This window comes from Ranitomeya imitator, chromosome 2 (genome assembly GCF_032444005.1).
Source record: "Ranitomeya imitator isolate aRanImi1 chromosome 2, aRanImi1.pri, whole genome shotgun sequence".
In the NCBI taxonomy this organism is placed as follows: Eukaryota; Metazoa; Chordata; class Amphibia; order Anura; family Dendrobatidae; genus Ranitomeya; species Ranitomeya imitator.
The window spans coordinates 154,575,803-154,593,011 of NC_091283.1; the positions used below are offsets into that span (position 1 = coordinate 154,575,803).

General features: G+C 45.7%; 1 protein-coding gene across 3 annotated transcripts in view; it reads right to left on the bottom strand.

Moving 5' to 3' along the window:
- Positions 1 to 1,462: 1,462 nt before the first annotated feature.
- Positions 1,463 to 17,209, bottom strand: part of GPR107 (G protein-coupled receptor 107) — a 99,134-nt gene continuing 83,387 nt past the window's right edge. For all 3 annotated transcript variants that reach the window (XM_069747499.1, XM_069747498.1, XM_069747497.1), the window contains exons 15-18: positions 11,080 to 11,129; positions 9,126 to 9,209; positions 8,573 to 8,700; positions 1,463 to 3,206 (exon numbers count right to left, since the gene is read on the bottom strand). In XM_069747499.1, coding sequence (XP_069603600.1) covers positions 3,110 to 3,206; positions 8,573 to 8,700; positions 9,126 to 9,209; positions 11,080 to 11,129 — 359 coding nt within the window. In that variant the 3' untranslated portion in view covers positions 1,463 to 3,109. The remainder of the gene's footprint in view (positions 3,207 to 8,572; positions 8,701 to 9,125; positions 9,210 to 11,079; positions 11,130 to 17,209) is intronic.

Sequence of the window (17,209 nt, forward strand, 5' to 3'; positions counted from 1 at the left end):
CACTGTTCTATTACCGCTGTTCTATCAGTGGTAATGCAGTGGGAGCAGCATGGACGCCATGGGGGCCTCGGTGTATCCTAAGGGTTCGCTCCCCTAGGATTTCACAGGGCCGTGTCTGGCTGTAAGCCTGGCTCAGAAGGGGGTACATAGACGCGACACTCCATGTTCCTGTCTGTTGTGGGGAGGACGGTGCCCTGAAGGGAACCGTCGCCCCTAGAGTAGCTCAGGCCTGGCATCCCACGTCGCAGGAGAGGATACTGGGAGGCAACACTCGCCGTGCTCACTTGTTGGTTGTGGGGAGATCGGCCCTTTGAAAGGGTCAGTCGCCCCAGTCTTTCTTGTGGAAAAAAGGTTTAAAAACAAAAAGTTGAAAAAAAAAGTATGGTCTGAATAGTTGTAGATTGTGAGCCCTTGCGGGCAGGGTCCTCTCTCCTCATGTACCAGTCGGGACTTGTATTGTATAAGATTATTGTACTTGTTTTTATTATGTATACCCCTCCTCACATGTAAAGCGCCATGGAATAAATGGCGCTATAATAAATAATAATAATAGCAGACCCCAGTGTGCCTCCTACGGACACTAAGCATGAACTGGAGCTAACCCTTTTTTATATTCACTTAAGTGTCAGCCTCCTAGTTGCAGCAGCAGACACCCATGGTTCTATGTCCCCCAATGTGGCGAAGGAGAAATACACAGATTCCACAGCCCTGCCTACTACAGGGACTTGCTGTCCGCTGGGGGTCCAACTCCAGAGACCCTTACTGAAGCAGACAGGGCTCTGAAACCCCTTGATGGAATGGACCGGCGGCCATGCAAGAGCACAGTCCTAGTCATTGTCTATGGGACCCCCAGAAATATCCGAGCTCTGTACTCAGCCAAAGGGGGCTATCTCAAAGTTCCATTCACAGATCAGTCAGGGTCCCCGCAGTCAGAACCCCGCAATCCCCATGGAGATCAGTAGTCCTGTAAATGTGCCCATAACGCCTAAAAAACTTTACCCTCCGTCATCCCTCCTGACTCCCCCCACACACAATGCACCTCATGTCCTGGGAGAAAAAGACATAGAAATGCAGCATTCCTGACCCCGAAGCCCCCACACCCATTAGATGATCAGCGCGTCCCGCCACAATCATTGGCTTCGCTGGCCTTCCTTCTCTACGGTGTATATGGTGCAGGGGACACAATGACCATCTCTACGGACAGTTTAGTGGGATATATTCTCCTGCTCGCTGTTATCAGCCACGTCTGCCATCAGTATTTTACAGCAGGATTAGGGACAAGGAGTTGGAAACCTTCCTGCAGCCCCCCAGAAGACTATTTCATGTCACAGCATTGTGCTTTTTTCAATGTGACTATGAGGCGGACCCCCAGCGATCAGTGCTACGAGCTTCATCCCAAAAATGAGCATCGATATTATACAGAGTTGTATCTGATCATAAACTGGACAAGGACATGAGAAGCTGCTTTTCTGTCGCTCCCCTTTTATTTCACTTGCATAGAAGGTAAAATATAAAGACCCTCATTCCACAATCCTCCCACAGACATCACGGGCCGGGTCCTTGGCTACACGGACAACAGGGGGGCAAGAATTAATAAAACAAAACTTTAGATTTTATTCACAAAAAAAAAAAAAAAAAGAATAAATGCATCAATTAAAACACTCAGCGTTCAGCGGGGGGGGGGCCTCAGACCTGCGGCTTTAACCCTTCCACCTCTGCAAAGAAAGGAAAATAAACAAAACCCATCACAACCCACACCCAAATCCCACCTGATTTACACCCTCATACCAAAGAACCCCACCAGCCAAGAATGCTTAACCCTTTGGTCCATTGTCGTCTCCACTTAATTCCATTTATTTTTATAAAGTTTAATTTTTGATTAATGATAAGTTTTGTGATTTTCTAGCCATCTGGGTCTCAATTTCTCAACGTGTTTGAACCTCTGCTTGCAGTCAGTGGATGGAGTCTTGCAGCTTTTCAATGTTTCATTTCCCTGACTGCAAGCAGAGATCCTGAAAACGTACAGTAATTGAATTATAAAGCGTATTAGAAAGTTGTACGACTGTCAGCTTAATTTACAGCAAACAGGTGACCCGAGATAGAGAGTAAAGAGAAGACGTTCTGCAGCATCTGAAACCCTCTTATATATAGAGCCGATGTCTGACCCTTGCACCCCCTGGACTACTACATGATAAGAGATTCATTCAGAAATCAATATTTGCCATAACGCAGCATGGAAAGGGTGAAATTGACACCGTATCTGCGCCCCCACCAAACGCCCCAGGCCGTGAAACTAACTCGTGAATATTTATGAGCACCAAGACTGTGCAGCCCCAAAACAGGTGGAAAACGGAAATCTACGTATCCCGCCATAGAAAAATGTGCTACAGGCGGTGTCAGAGCGAGGGAGAGGCTGGGGCACACCCGACCTGTGGGTAAGGTGGCACGACGGGTGATAACCACCAGACACATGGCTCTTGTTTTGCTACAGCTGGTACTGATCACCCAGCTTTCCCAGACACAGAAAAGTCTCTTCTAAGTCTCACAACAGGCGACACTGGAAAGGGGTCATCTCCCGGATCTCACCCCAGTACTGAAAGAGGCCGCAGGGCCCTGGAAGCACGATATACAGCCCTGCCTGCGCCTCGGGGACACAGAGCATCACTCCCTCTAGAAACCATAGAGATCTGCTAAAAAAATGAAAATTATATTTACAGACACGAGTCTGCCGCAGGGGAGGAGGGGCGCGACCTGGAAAGGAAGATTCTCACACAGCAGCCGGGCTCCTATGTACCGTTACTTGCTGGCCCACAGCGTCCTGGACCGCCAGAGGCAAAACTAGGCAGATTTATTGTTATTTTACACTGGTAAATTAATAAATCCTGGATTTGTTGACGTTCTCATCACCTGGCATCAGAGCAGTCTGGTACTGGGGTCTCCAAACACCAGGGCTAATTTTTGGAGTGGAAGCTGAATGAGTGGTGCTGGTCCTGTATTGGGGGATGATGGGGGTAATAGGTGCAGCAGAGAGGATGGAGGTGCAGAGTTTCTCAGTGAACCGCGTATCATAGGAGTAAATAAATTAATTTCCAGGTGCTCAGCTGTCCATTCAGGCAGAGTTCTCCCACTCTGATCGGGGGTCCGACGACCCGTTCACGACTTTTTTCACTTTCTTGATACCCTCCGTGGATCCTGTGGTCGTCACTCTGAAAGAGGCACAAAAGCAGCTGCTCATTAGTTCGGGCAGAGTAACAACAACCCAAGAAACATAATTCAACATCTCCAAGATCTCTGCTTGCTTCTATTGAAAAGAAACCAGTTCACTGATCTGCAGTTTCTGATTGGGCGCTTGGATGGCTTTCTCTCTTTATTAGCAGGTCGCACTGTCTCCTTAACTCTGCGCTCACTGACCTAATGACAGAGGAGCTCTGTCTAGTAGCATGAGCAGGATAGTATGTGGCTCCCCCGTTAGACCAGAGGCAGAGAGTCATCTGCTGCTACCATTACCTATAAGGGAGCTGGTCACCTTTAAAAAGCCTTTTGACAAGTCCACATGCGGCGACCTCCACCGTTCACTAAAATAAAGGGGTAGAAGTGCAGACTCCTTATTTTCGATAAAGCCTCCATAGAAAATCTACGAATCCACACTCCACACCACAGAGAGAGATGGCGAGGTCCGCTGCTATGAGTGGAGAGGGTGTGAGGCCTGGGGCTCCTAAAGTAGAGGCCTAGCACTCAACTGAACGAAGTCTGTGCCTTTTTTTGTGATTGCTTAGACTCCACTGATAAACATGTCCTTAAGAGATAATGATAGTTTCTTAAAGTCATATGTGACCCTTAAAGGTGTTGAACAGTCTAAGGCTTCTTTCACACTAGCGTCGGAATCTCCCCGTCGCAATGCGTAGGGGAGAGATTCCGACGCTAGCGTTTGCTGCATTGCACAATGGGTGCAGCGGATGCATTTTTCCGACGCATCCGCTGCCCCATTGTAAGGTGCGGGGAGGTGGGGGCGGAGTTCCGGCCGCGCATGTGCGGTCGGAAAAAGCGGTCCATCAGGAGAAAAAAACGTTACATGTAGCGTTTTTTTTCTCCCGACGGTCCGCAAAAGCACGACGCATCCGTCGCTCGACGAATGCGACGTGTGGCAATCCGTCGCAAATGTGTCGTCAATGCAAGTCTATGGGGAAAAAACGCATCCTGCAAGCACTTTTGCAGGATGCGTTTTTTCTGCAAAACGACGCATTGTGACGGATTGCAGAAAACGCTAGTGTGAAAGTAGCCTTAGGAGGAAGATCATGGAGTAAAATGAAAAAATAATTTGTCACCTTTTTCACCAGATAATTGGTGCAAAGCCACAAATACAGTTATGTGCAAAATAACAGCAGTGTGTTTAAAACAACTGAGATAAAGCCCAATCTTCATAGCAGTATTTATTTCATACTAGATGGTGGCCCAATTCTAACGCATCGGGTATTCTAGAATATGCATGTCCACGTAGTATATTGCCCAGCCACGCAGTATATTGCCCAACCACGTAGTATATTGCCCAGTCACGTAGTATATTGCCCAGTCACGTAGTATACAGCACAGAGCCACGTAGTATATTGCCCAGTCACGTATTATATTGCCCAGCCACATAGTATATTGCACAGTGACGTAGTATACAGCACAGAGCCACGTAGTATATTGCTCAGCCACGTGGTATATTGCCCAGACACGTAGTATATTGCTCAGACACGTATGTAACAGGTTAAAAAAGACTTAAAATAAAAAGTAAACATATACTCACCTTCCGAGGGCCCCTTGTAGTCCTGGCGCCTGTGTGCGGTGCATGCGGCAGCTTCCGGTCCCAGGGTTGGTATGAGCGCAGGACCTGTGATGACGTCGCAGTCACATGACCGTGACATCATGGAAGGTCCTTCTGGCATAGCATCCTTGGCACCGGTGCCTGCCGCTTGCACTGCCGAGGACAGCGCGACGTCGGAGGGTGAGAATAACCTTTTTTTTTTTAATTATTATTATTATATTATTATTTGTAACATTAGATCTTTTTACTATTGATGCTGCATACGCAGCATCAATAGTAAAAAGTTGGTCACACAGGGTTAATAGCTGCGTTAATGGAGTGCGTTACACTGCGGCATAACGTGGTCCATTAACACTGCCATTAACCCTGTGTGAGGGCTGACTGGAGGGGAGTATGGAGCGGGCACTGATTGCGGGGAGGAAAGAGCGGCCATTTTGCCGCCGGACTGTGCCCGTCGCTGATTTGTTGTGGCAATGGTTGTGGGCGTTTTGCCACGACCAATCAGCGACTTGGATTTCCATGACAGACAGAGGCTGCGACCAATGAATATCCGTGACAGACAGACGTAAGTGACCCTTAGACAATTATATAGTAGATACACACAGGCTCTGGGAGCTGCGCAGTTACTGTATTTTTGAGATTATGTGACGCACTTTTTCCCCAAAAATTTTTTGGGGAAAATGGGGGTGCGTCTTATAATGCGGATATACTTTACCAGCCGCAGTGGAGCAGGGTCGCTGCTGGAAGAGGAAAGAGTGGAGCGTTGCTGCAGGCTGGGATGAGAGGGTGTTCGGATGTGCACTGCTGCGGATGTTCAGTGGTGCGGGGGCTCTGCCGACATTTTGTGAAAGCCCAGAGCCCCCACACTTACATGGTTTACTATGCGGTGGACTTTGGGAAAATGGCTGCCGAGGCGGCGCATGCGCGGATGGAGATCTCGGCACCAAGATCTCAGGAGATGAGGCCTTCAGACCCAATAAGAACCATCTTGCTCTATCTGGCCACAGAATGTTGCACCTCTTCTCTTTAGGCCAGTCATTGTGTTCTTTGGCAAACTGTAACCTTTTTTTCAGCAATGGTACTTTATGAGGGTTTCTTGCAAATACTTTGGCGTCACGTAGGCGTCTTCTGATGGTTGCAGGACTCACAGGTAACTAGATCTTCTTTGATCTCCCTGGAGCTGATCACTGGATGCTTCTTAGCCATTCTTGTGATTTTATGATCCATATGGATGGTAGCATCTATTTTCCTACCACGTGTTTAGTTTGCCATTTTAAAAAATTGATAATCTTTTTAGCTGAGCAGCAAAATTATTTTCTGCAATTCTTTATGTTTTCCCTCTCTAATCAATTTCTTGATAAAAGTTCTTTCTCCTTCTATCCTAGGATGTGAATATCCAGATATCCATTGATAGGAGTGTTAACAACTCAAGGACCCACAGGCGTAATATCCTCCTTATATACCTTTCTACTAAACTCCAGAAATGTTTCTACTCAACCTGCTGTAGCTGATGATCAGTGGAACGATGCCCTATAGGCACATACGATGGTGTCGACTGCCGCAAATAATAAATTAATTCAACTATGTATCCTACATCAATCTTACCCTACTCCAATCAGACTACATAGATTTGGCAGACTAGCGTCGGATGAATGCCATAGGTGTGGGGAATCGGGAGTGGACTCCTGGCATCTTATTTGGAGTTGTGGGATAATACGAAGATACAGGAGTGAAGTGATAACTACATTAGAACGGATAATTGGGATACCTATTGAGCGTGTCCCAGAGATACGTATCTTGGGTATTGTGGATGAAGAATTGTGGCCGCACTATGATAGGATACTTCTCCGGGAGGTTACAGTTATTGCTAGGAAATAAACAGCCTAAAGTGGATGGGGAGAAGCCTCCCACTATCAACCAGGGGAAAAAATGAGTTAATAAAATAATACCATATGAGAATATATTATAGAAGATGTCCCCAGAAGTTCCACAGGATTTGGGAGAGATGGTGTGACTCACTCTTAACACATTTATCCCCTAATGCCATGACTTGGTCAATTTCACGTTGCGAGCCCTGCTGTGTGTTCCTTTAAACACATGGACTGTGATATATGATATTGCATAGACTAAAAGAGTGTTCTTCTGATATGGCCCGAATTGGTACGTGTTCGGAATTTTGATAAGAAACCAGCTAATTTAGTTGAGAGTGCACTGCTTCATAACGGAACCTGCCTAATACATTACCTTCCAATCTGTTTGCTTTTCTCTATTATTAAGAGTGTGATGTTACATCCATGTTATTGTATTGCATGGATAAAGGTAAATGTCTGAATCAGTCTGACCTTATACTGCGATATTATATGTTTGTAACTTTTGTCCTGTGGAATCTTTCAATAAAAAGAGTTTAAAAAAAAAACCCTCACTCTCTCACTGAGCAAGGGCTAAAACCAGCGGGTACATTTGCGGCCCTCCTTCATTAAATAAGGGCCATAATTGACACCTGCTTCTTCACAGAATGAATGACCGCACTAATTAAACTCTGCACTGCTATTAATCAGAGCATCCCCCTTTCATTAAAGGAGTCAATTACACCCAATTAGCAGCGTGCACGTCATGACTGTTGATTCTGCCCATTACTCGCCTACATCTTCATTTTTTTTCCCCATGTTGTATGATCTTTTCTGTCAAAAACATGCATTATTGATGTTAGACTGCCATTTTGCACACAACTGTAAATCTCAATTCACGATCTCAGTTTGCTGTCAGAATCAGAACCGAAAAGCTAACAGAGTTCATTGCACCACGTTTTTAAACCTGGAATTGCTTGCTGTAAGCGAATTGGAACAACCCTCTATACAATGGCCTCAGAGACGAACACATTAACTGTGCAAACTAGACTGAAAACCGCACCCGACTTCGCAGCTGAGGGTTTGTGTCAATCGTATCCAGTGTGGCCAACCTTGTACAAAGTAAACCTTGCATGTCCACATTGGACGTTTCCTGCAGAGGAATGTGAAGACCAGACCCAGGTGCAACTGTAACAGACCCTCAGCTATGAGAAGCAGAAGGTCAGGATGGGTGTTTAGCCTCTGGATATAAGCAGTAATGCTCATATTCACAAACAGCAAGCAGATATGTTCCTTGACCCCGGCTCATGACTGCAGGAAGATGGAAGAACTATGCAGGGTGTCACCGCAGGAGGAACTTGGTCTGCAGCCACAGTGCGTGTATATATGTACGCAGATGGCTGCAGACATCCAGGCACATATGACTCTGATGTTCGAAGAAACAGGACCCAGCTGCCTAAACTAGGACATCTGACCAGGGGGGACACTAAACAGACGCCAGGAGAGGGGTGGGGCGCCCGCGAGGAGAAAATCTCCATCCATAGAGAGGTGACACCCTGAAGATGAGAATCACCTATTTTCCTCATCACCAGCATGCTCTGAAGGCATGCTGAAATACTCTGTGCTGCTGGAGACTGATATACTACTTAACTTCCTGACCTCCAGCAAGAGGGGTACAATCCTGTACTGCAACACTCAATACTCTGTGCAGCCAGACATTCCTGATCCTCTCATTTATGCTCCTTCCCTCTCTTCACATCATGTGAAAGCACACCTTCCCCTGTAATACTCTGTGCTGCTTAGACTCCTGTTCTAAGTTTGTGACCCCCGCCCAACGACTTCATGGCATAATAGATAGTCTCCCCCAGGGTTAAGTGTCACGGGGAGTCTGCCAGCTGCTTATCCCTCCTGTACTCACACTGCCTCCATCTCCAGATCATCCGTGTCCTCGTCCTGGGGAAGCTGAAGGTACGGGTTGTCCGATGCCGGCCGGAACTTGTACCCGGTCAACACGAAGAAGATGAAGGTGGCGAGTTCATCCAGAAGCTGTGGAAAGTCAGAAGATGTCTAGAGCGGACCACCATGGTGTAAATTAAACCTGTCGCCATCTTCAATATTTTGGCTTACCATCAGTGAATAGGAACATTTTTGTTTACATTCAGAATCTCAAAACCTGTCCTAAAACTTCTCGCAGCTCAGGGTTCGGTACAGTGTATCAGTGCAGATTAGATACAATTGTAACCAACCCTCAGCTGTGAGAACGTCCCAATGGGTTTTGAACATCTGGATGTAGAGAAGATGGTTTATGTTCACTCACAGGGATCTAAAAAAAGGCAATGAATTTTACTACGTCTTACACTAGGAATATGCAGAATACATGCAAAAGGATTTTTGGAGTGTAGATATCAACCCAGGTACTCATGTTTGGATATGCAGCATGGACTGGGCACCAGTGGGGGGCACCTACCTACCTGGTACATCCACTTCCACTGGAATGGCACTGCCAGCTTGATGAGAAAGGCGATAATCCGGGTGAAGTATATGAAGCACACGATCTACAGAAAAACAAAGAGTTAAAACTAAGACGTAAAAGTCTTCCTCTGTGTTGATGATCCCACCATCCCCGCAGAGCCTAGCCTGTGCCCCCCACTAGTCTGTGCTGATATTGCTGAGAAGCACAAGTCAGGCTGCAGATCTGGGATTAATCTCGCTAAGAGGAATTTATGGCACCCACTTAATAGATTGCTCCTGGTGCTGCAAGTTATTATGTCTGTATCTCAGGCACAGAGATCACCTAATGCAATTACCGCAGGAGCCGACTATCAGCCCATCCAGTAACCTCAATGTCACAGCCGCAAAGGGCCACGGGAAGGAGACGGAAAATGGGGCAAGCCGGATATGAAAGGACATACTAACAATATGAGCAGTATTATAGTAGTTATATTCTTGTACATAGGAGCAGTATTATAGTAGTTATATTCTTGTACATAGGGGCAGTGTTATAGTAGTTATATTCTTGTACAAAGGGGCAGTATTATAGTAGTTATATTCTTGTACATAGGGAGCAGTATTATAGTAGTTATATTCTTGTACATAGGGAGCAGTATTATAGTAGTTATATTCTTGTACATAGGGGGCAGTATTATAGTAGTTATATTCTTGTACATAGGGGGCAGTATTATAGTAGTTATATTCTTGTACATAGGGGGCAGTATTATAGTAGTTATATTCTTGTACATAGGGGGCAGTATTATAGTAGTTTTATTCTTGTACATAGGGAGCAGTATTAGGCTACGTTCACATTTGCGTTGTGCGCCGCTGCGTCGGCGACGCAACGCACAACGCAAATAAAAACGCACGCTAAAATGCTGCGTTTTGCGACGCATGCGTCCTTTTTTGCCGAAATTTGGACAAAAAAAAAATGCAACTTGTTGCGTTTTCTGCGCCCAACGCTTGCGGCAAAGAAAACGCATGCATCGCACAACGCAGCACAACGCATGTCCATGCGCCCCCATGTTAAATATAGGGGCGCATGACGCATGCGTCGCCCGACGCAAACACGCAAAACGCTAATGTGAACGTACAGGGCAGTATTATAGTAGTTATATTCTTGTACATAGGGGTATTATTATAGTAGTTATATTCTTGTACATAGGGAGCAGTATTATAGTAGTTATATTCTTGTACATAGGGAGCAGTATTATAGTAGTTATATTCTTGTACATAGGGGCAGTATTATAGTACCGTATTTACATTCTTGTACATAGGGAGCAGTATAATAGTAGTTATATTCTTGTACATAGAGCAGTATTATAGTAGTTATATTCTTGTACATAGAAGTATTATAGTAGTTATATTCTTGTACATAGAAGTATTATAGTAGTTATATTCTTGTACATAGGGAGCAGTATTATAGTAGTTATATTCTTGTACATAGGAGCAGTAGTATAGTAGTTATATTCTTGTACATAGGGAGCAGTATTATAGTAGTTATATCCTTGTACATAGGAGCAATATTATAGTAGTTATATTCTTGTACATGCGGGCAGCACGGTGGCGCATTGGTTAGCACAGCAGCCTTGCAGCGCTAGAGTCCTGGGTTCAAACCCCACCAAGGACAACATCTGCAAAGAGTTTGTATGTTCTCTCCGTGTTTGCGTGGGTTTCCTCCGGGCACTCCGGTTTCCTCCCACATTCCAAAGACATACTGATAGGGAATTTAGATTGTGAGCCCCAACAGGGACAGTGATGATAATGTGTGTAAAGCGCTGTGGAATATGTTAGCGCTATATAAAAATAAAGATTATTATTATTATAGGGAGCAGTATTATAGTAGTCATATTCTTGTACATAGGGGGCAGATAAGACGCAGATGTTTCCTTGTCAGATACATCACTTCCGTCTCCTCCTTTCTTCCTGACTCACCATGACGTAGTAATGTCTGAAAAGCTTCAGTTTTGCCAAGTTGATTGCAGCTGACAAAAATAAGAATAAATAAGATTAATAATGAGTGTGAGGAAATATCAGTGCTCGGTCACTCCTCACAATCTACTGGAAACAGGCAACTACAGACTTTCTTGAGCAGTCTCTCGTCCTGCGGTATGGTGGACCTGCGCATCGCTCCTTATTTATTATTATAACGCCATTTATTCCATGGCGCTTTACATGTGAGGAGGGGTATACATAATAAAAACAAGTACAATAATCTTGAACAATACAAGTCACGACTGGTACAGGAGGAGAGAGGACCCTGCCCACGAGGGCTCACAATCTACAAGGGATGGGTGAGGATACAGTAGGTGAGGATAGAGCTGGTCATGCAACGGTTCGGTCGATTGGTGGTTACTGCAGGTTGTAGACTTGTCGGAAGAGGTGGGTCTTCAGGTTCTTTTTGAAGGTTTCGATGGTAGGCGAGAGTCTGATATGTTGTGGTAGAGGGTTCCAGAGTAGGGGTGATATGCGAGAGAAATCTTGTATGCGATTATGGGAAGAGGAGATAAGAGGGGAGTAGAGAAGGAGATCTTGTGAGGATCGGAGGTTGCGTGTAGGTAAGTACCGGGAGACGAGGTCACAGATGTATGGAGGAGACAGGTTGTGGATGGCTTTGTATGTCATGGTTAGTGTTTTGAACTGGAGTCTCTGGGTAATGGGGAGCCACTGAAGGGATTGACAGAGGGGAGGCCGGGGAATAGCGGGGGGACAGGTGGATTAGTCAGGCAGCAGAGTTTAGAATAGATTGGAGGGGTGCGAGAGTGTTAGAGGGGAGGCCACAGAGCAGGAGGTTGCAGTAGTCAAGGCGGGAGATGATGAGGGCATGGACTAGGGTTTTTGCAGATTCTTGGTTTAGGAATGTACGGATCCATTAAATATTTTTGAGTTGAAGTCGGCAGGAAGTGGAAAGGGCTTGGATATGTGGTTTGAAGGAGAGATCAGTGTCAAGGATTACCCCGAGACAGCGAGCTTGTGGGACTGGGGAGAGTGGGCAGCCGTTTACTGTAATGGATAGGTTCGTTGGGGGGGGGGGGGGGGGGTTGCGTGAGATGGGGAAAGACAATGAATTCTGTTTTGTCCATGTTAAGATTTAGAAATCTAGCGGAGAAGGATGAAATAGCGGACAGACATTGAGGGATTCTGGTTAGTAGGGAGGTGATATCTGGTCCAGAGATGTAGATCTGTGTGTCATCAGCATAGAGATGATACTGAAAGCCGTGAGATTCTATGAACTGTCCCAGGCCAAAGGTGTAAATGGAGAAGAGCAAGTGCCCTAGGACTGAACCTTGCGAGACTCCCGACAGATAGGGGGGAGGTGAGGAGGTGGTGTGTGAGTGGGAGATGCTGAATGTTCGGTCAGTTAGGTATGATGAGATCCAGGATAGGGCCAAGTCTGTGATGCCAAAGGATGAGAGGGTCTGTAGTAATAGGGAATGGTCCACTGTGCCAAAGTCAGAGGACAAGTCCGGAAGAAGGAGGACAGAGTAGTGTCCCTTGCTCTTGGCGGTTATAGGTCATTGGTGACCTTAGTTAGGGCAGTTTCAGTGGAGTGGTGTGACCAGAAGCCAGATTGTAAGCGGTCGAAGAGGGAGCAAGAAGAGAGGTGGGAGGACAGTTCAAGATGGACATGTTGTTCCAGTAGTTTTTAGGCATTGGGGAGAAGTGATATAGGGCGATAGCTCGATACAGAGGATGGGTCAAGAGAAGGCTTTTTGAGGCTAGGTGTGATGGAGGCATGTTTAAAGCTTGAAGGGAAACCACTGTTCCCTCTAATATGGATGAAGGGTCATTGATGAAGGTCTATGTCACTCGTTAGTGGGGACTGTGATTCTCTCAGTTCAGTGGATTACTATCTGGTCTGGAAAAGATTGGAGCAAATAGATCCCAAAATTCAATATGTGAACACAGGACTGGTGATGCCACTCCTTGTAAGGCGGAGATCTCCTTTAACCATTCTGTCTATGAGCAGAAATAATGTGAATTCTCCATGGAACTGATCATCCATACCTGGCACATTCTGCTCCGCTAATTGAATGGCTCATAGTAAACGTCGCCAAGAATTGGTTTAGGAAAACAGTGAGCTGAGAAGGGGCAGCTGGGAGATCTCCGGCCTCGGGGCCATGTGGAGATCATCTCCTGGTGACGTCCCGTTGCTCCAAACCTTTTGTACAGAGTATTGCACTTCAGAGCAGAACAGCCAGAGACAGATGATTTATTGTGCGGGTCCTCATTAGCAGCCACCAGCAGGAACTCCAGATTTTATGGGAGGACTGTCAAGGTTCTTATGTGCTCATAAGAAGTCAGATGATACGGGAAGAAGGAAAAAAAAAGTATGCAAAAGCCATGGGATCACCACATAGAGGTGAGAGACTCTGATAAGACCAAGGTATCCAAGAACAGTAAGGAATAGAAAACCCAATAATAAATGCATAACATGCTGAGATGAACAACACTCATAAAGAGGAATATATACAAAAAGGACAGAATTGGAAGGAATGTCCAATGTTAGGCCATATGGGATCACTATGATAAATGGAGAAAATAGAATTATTCTTACCGTTAATTCGGTTTCTAGGAACCTTCCACGACGGCATATGGAGGTTGTTTCTTTGCCCTAATGGGGAACAGGAAACACAGAGAGGTTTAAAAGGACCTCCCACCTACCACCTGCCAGTGACTTACAACTGAAACCATAGCACCGATTTACTTTCTGAATCCCAGAACTAGTCCAGGAATATGTATCGGGTGGGAAATTAGTGCCGTCGTGGAAGGTTCCTAGAAACCGAATTAACGGTAAGAATAATTCTATTTTCTCTAGTCACCTTCCACGACGGCATATGGAGGAATACCAACTAATTTGGCACTAGGGAGGGACAACGGCCTGCAGAACTTTACGGCCGAAGACTAAGTCCTTATTGGACAATACATCTAATCTGTAATGTTTAGAGAAAGTATGAAGTGAAGACCACGTTGCTGCCCTGCAGATCTGCTCTGGGGATGCACCTGCTCTTTCTGCCCAGGAGACTGACGTAGATCTTGTTGAATGGGCCTTGATCCCTACTGGAGGTATTTTGTTTTGAGCAAGGTAGGCTTCCGTTATAGCCTTTTTGATCCATGTAGCAATGGTACTTTTAGCTACTTTTTTACCCTTATTTTGCCCAGAGGGATGGACAAAGAGGTTATGATCGATTCTGAAAGCACGGGTCTGATCTAAGTATTGCAGCACAATACGCCGGACATCCAGAGTGTTGAATCTTCTTTCTTCCGAATTTGCAGGATTATGGCAAAAGGTTGGTAGAACAATCTCTTGGAAACGATGAAAATCAGAGACTACCTTCGGAAGAAAAGAAGGATCTAGACGAAGTACTATTGAGTCATCTCTCACTAGAAGATACGGCTCTCTTATAGATAAGGCTTGTAGTTCACCCACTCTTCTAGCCGAAGTTATGGCTACCAAAAACACAGTTTTATAGGCAAGATTTTGAAGAGAGCAGGAGGACAAAGGTTCAAAAGGCGGGCCTGTAAGACCTTGAAGCACCACATTAAGATCCCATGGGGGAACTATTATCTGTTTTCTAGGATTCATCCTAGTTGCTGATGTTAAGAATCTTTTGATCCAGCGATGACCTGCTAGATCTTGATCAAAAAAGGAGCTAAGTGCCGATACCTGGACTTTGAGAGTACTGGGCCTAAGACCCATTTCTAAGCCTTTTTGTAAAAAATCTAAGATGTTAGGTATATTAGGCTTGAGAGGGTCTGGAAGGTTAGGTAAACAAAAAGACGAAAACTTTTTCCATATTTTGTTGTATATGGCGTTGGTTACTGGCTTTCTCGACTTTTGGAGAGTAGCTATGACGGGGTCCGATAGACCTTTTGCTTTCAACACGTGGGCTTCAGTAACCACGCTGCTAAGTTCCATTTCTGAGGGTCTGCGTGGAGAATAGGACCCTGAGAGAGGAGATTGTTCTTTTGAGGTAATATTACCGGTCCATCCACTTGTAGTTGGATGACCAAGTTGAACCAACTTCTCTTGGGCCAAAAAGGAGCTATCAAGATAGTCGGAGTCCCTTCTGATCGTATCTTCCTTAGAACCTTTGCCAGGATTGGGATTGGCGGAAATGCGTAGGCAAGCTGGAAGTGCCAATCTTGGACTAGAGCATCCAGACCTCTGGGATTGCCTCTCGGGTTTAAGGAAAAGAAGGTTTTGACTTTTGCGTTCTGGTGAGAGGCAAAGAGGTCGACCTCTGGAAGACCCCACTTTTGAACTAGCATATTGAACGTCTGAAGATCCAGGCTCCATTCGCCAGGATGAATGTCCTGGCGACTCAGGTAATCTGCTTGAATATTTGCAGTCCCTTTTAGGTGAATTGCCGTCAGGGACAGCAAGTGTTTTTCGGCCCAATAAAAAATTCGAGCGGAGATCTTTTTCAGACTGAGGATTTTTGTACTGCCCTGGTGCTTGATATGAGCCACCGTGGTCATATTGTCTGAATAGATCTGGACATGTTGACCAGAAATCTGATGGCTTGCTGCCAACAGGGCCTCTTCCACAGCTTTGAGTTCTCTGAAATTTGACGATTTGTTGCTGATTGACTGGTTCCAAAGACCTTGGTAAGGAACATGATTTATTATGGCTCCCCAGCCCCTCCTGCTGGCATCTGTCTTGATTGTGACTAGCGGAAGCTGAATCCAACTTACACCTTTCAGGAGGTTTGTGGAATTCATCCACCATGTTAAGGATGCTTTCACTCGACCGGGTGTGTGAATCCTTTTTATTAGAGTGCCAGGACGACCATCCCATCTGTCTAGAATGTGGGCTTGAAGAATTCTCGAGTGAGCTTGAGCCCAAGCCACTGATTGTATGCAGGCTGTCATGGAGCCTAAGAGAGACATTCCCTCCCGAAGAGTAGGAAATCTCGTCTCCTTGAATCTTCTGACTTTTGCTACTAATGGTAGCCTGTGATCGTCTGGGAGAAAGGACATCTGTTTTGCTGAGTCCAGAACCACACCCAAGAACTTTCTGGTTTTTGAGGGTTGAAGCTGTGATTTCTTCATATTTGGAATCCAACCCAGAGACTTCAATATCTCCAAAGTGGTTGACACATGGGACATCAGGAAAAGAAGAAAAGCAGCATCCATACCAGGTGATGAAAATCCAAAACGTATCTTTATTCTGCCATGGTAAAATACAACGTTTCGGCCAGGTTGGCCTTTGTCAAGTATGATGGGACATCAGGGTCATCTCGGTGGGGGCTACTATCAGGAGATCGTCCAGGTAGGGCACTATACAGACACCTTGGCTCCGGATAAATGACACTGCCTCTGCCATGATCTTGGAGAATACTCTTGGTGCTGAGGAAATGCCGAAGGGAAGGACTCCAAACTGATAGTGCTCCACACGATGACTCCCCTGTATCGCAAACCTGAGGTATTTTCTGTGTCTCGGGTGGATAGGGATGTGAAAATATGCATCCTTTAGGTCGATGGTTGCCATAAAGGAGTGATGTCCTATCAGAGGAATTGCAGATCTTACAGACTCCATCTTGAACTTGCGATATTTCACATGTTGGTTTAGACCTTTTAGGTTTATAATAATTCTTACATCCCCTGAGGGTTTGGGTACTAAGAACAGCCGGGAATAATGTCCTTTTCCCTGTTCCAAAAGTGGAACTGGGGAGATCACATTTGATTTCATAAGATCCCTGAGACCTAACGTCAATAAACTGTGATCTCTTGAAGTCGGAAGGGTAGTAATTTTTAGACCCTGAGGGGGGGGGGAAGAAATTAACTCTATTAATAGGCCCTCCTTGATGACATTGAGGACCCAGTGGGAACTGGTGATATTTTCCCACTGACCCACATATTTCGAGAGTCTCCCCCCTACCGGGTCGGAGTCATTGCTTGTCCTGTTGGGACTGTTGCTGCTGCTGCTGGGGGACAAAAATATTTTTCCCTCTACCCTTTGCGTAACTCCACCTGCCGGTTTTGCCTTTCCCTCTTTGAGGGGGCTGAGACTGTGGGGCACGAAAAAACCGTTTTCTCGGTTGTTTTTGCTCCGGGAGTG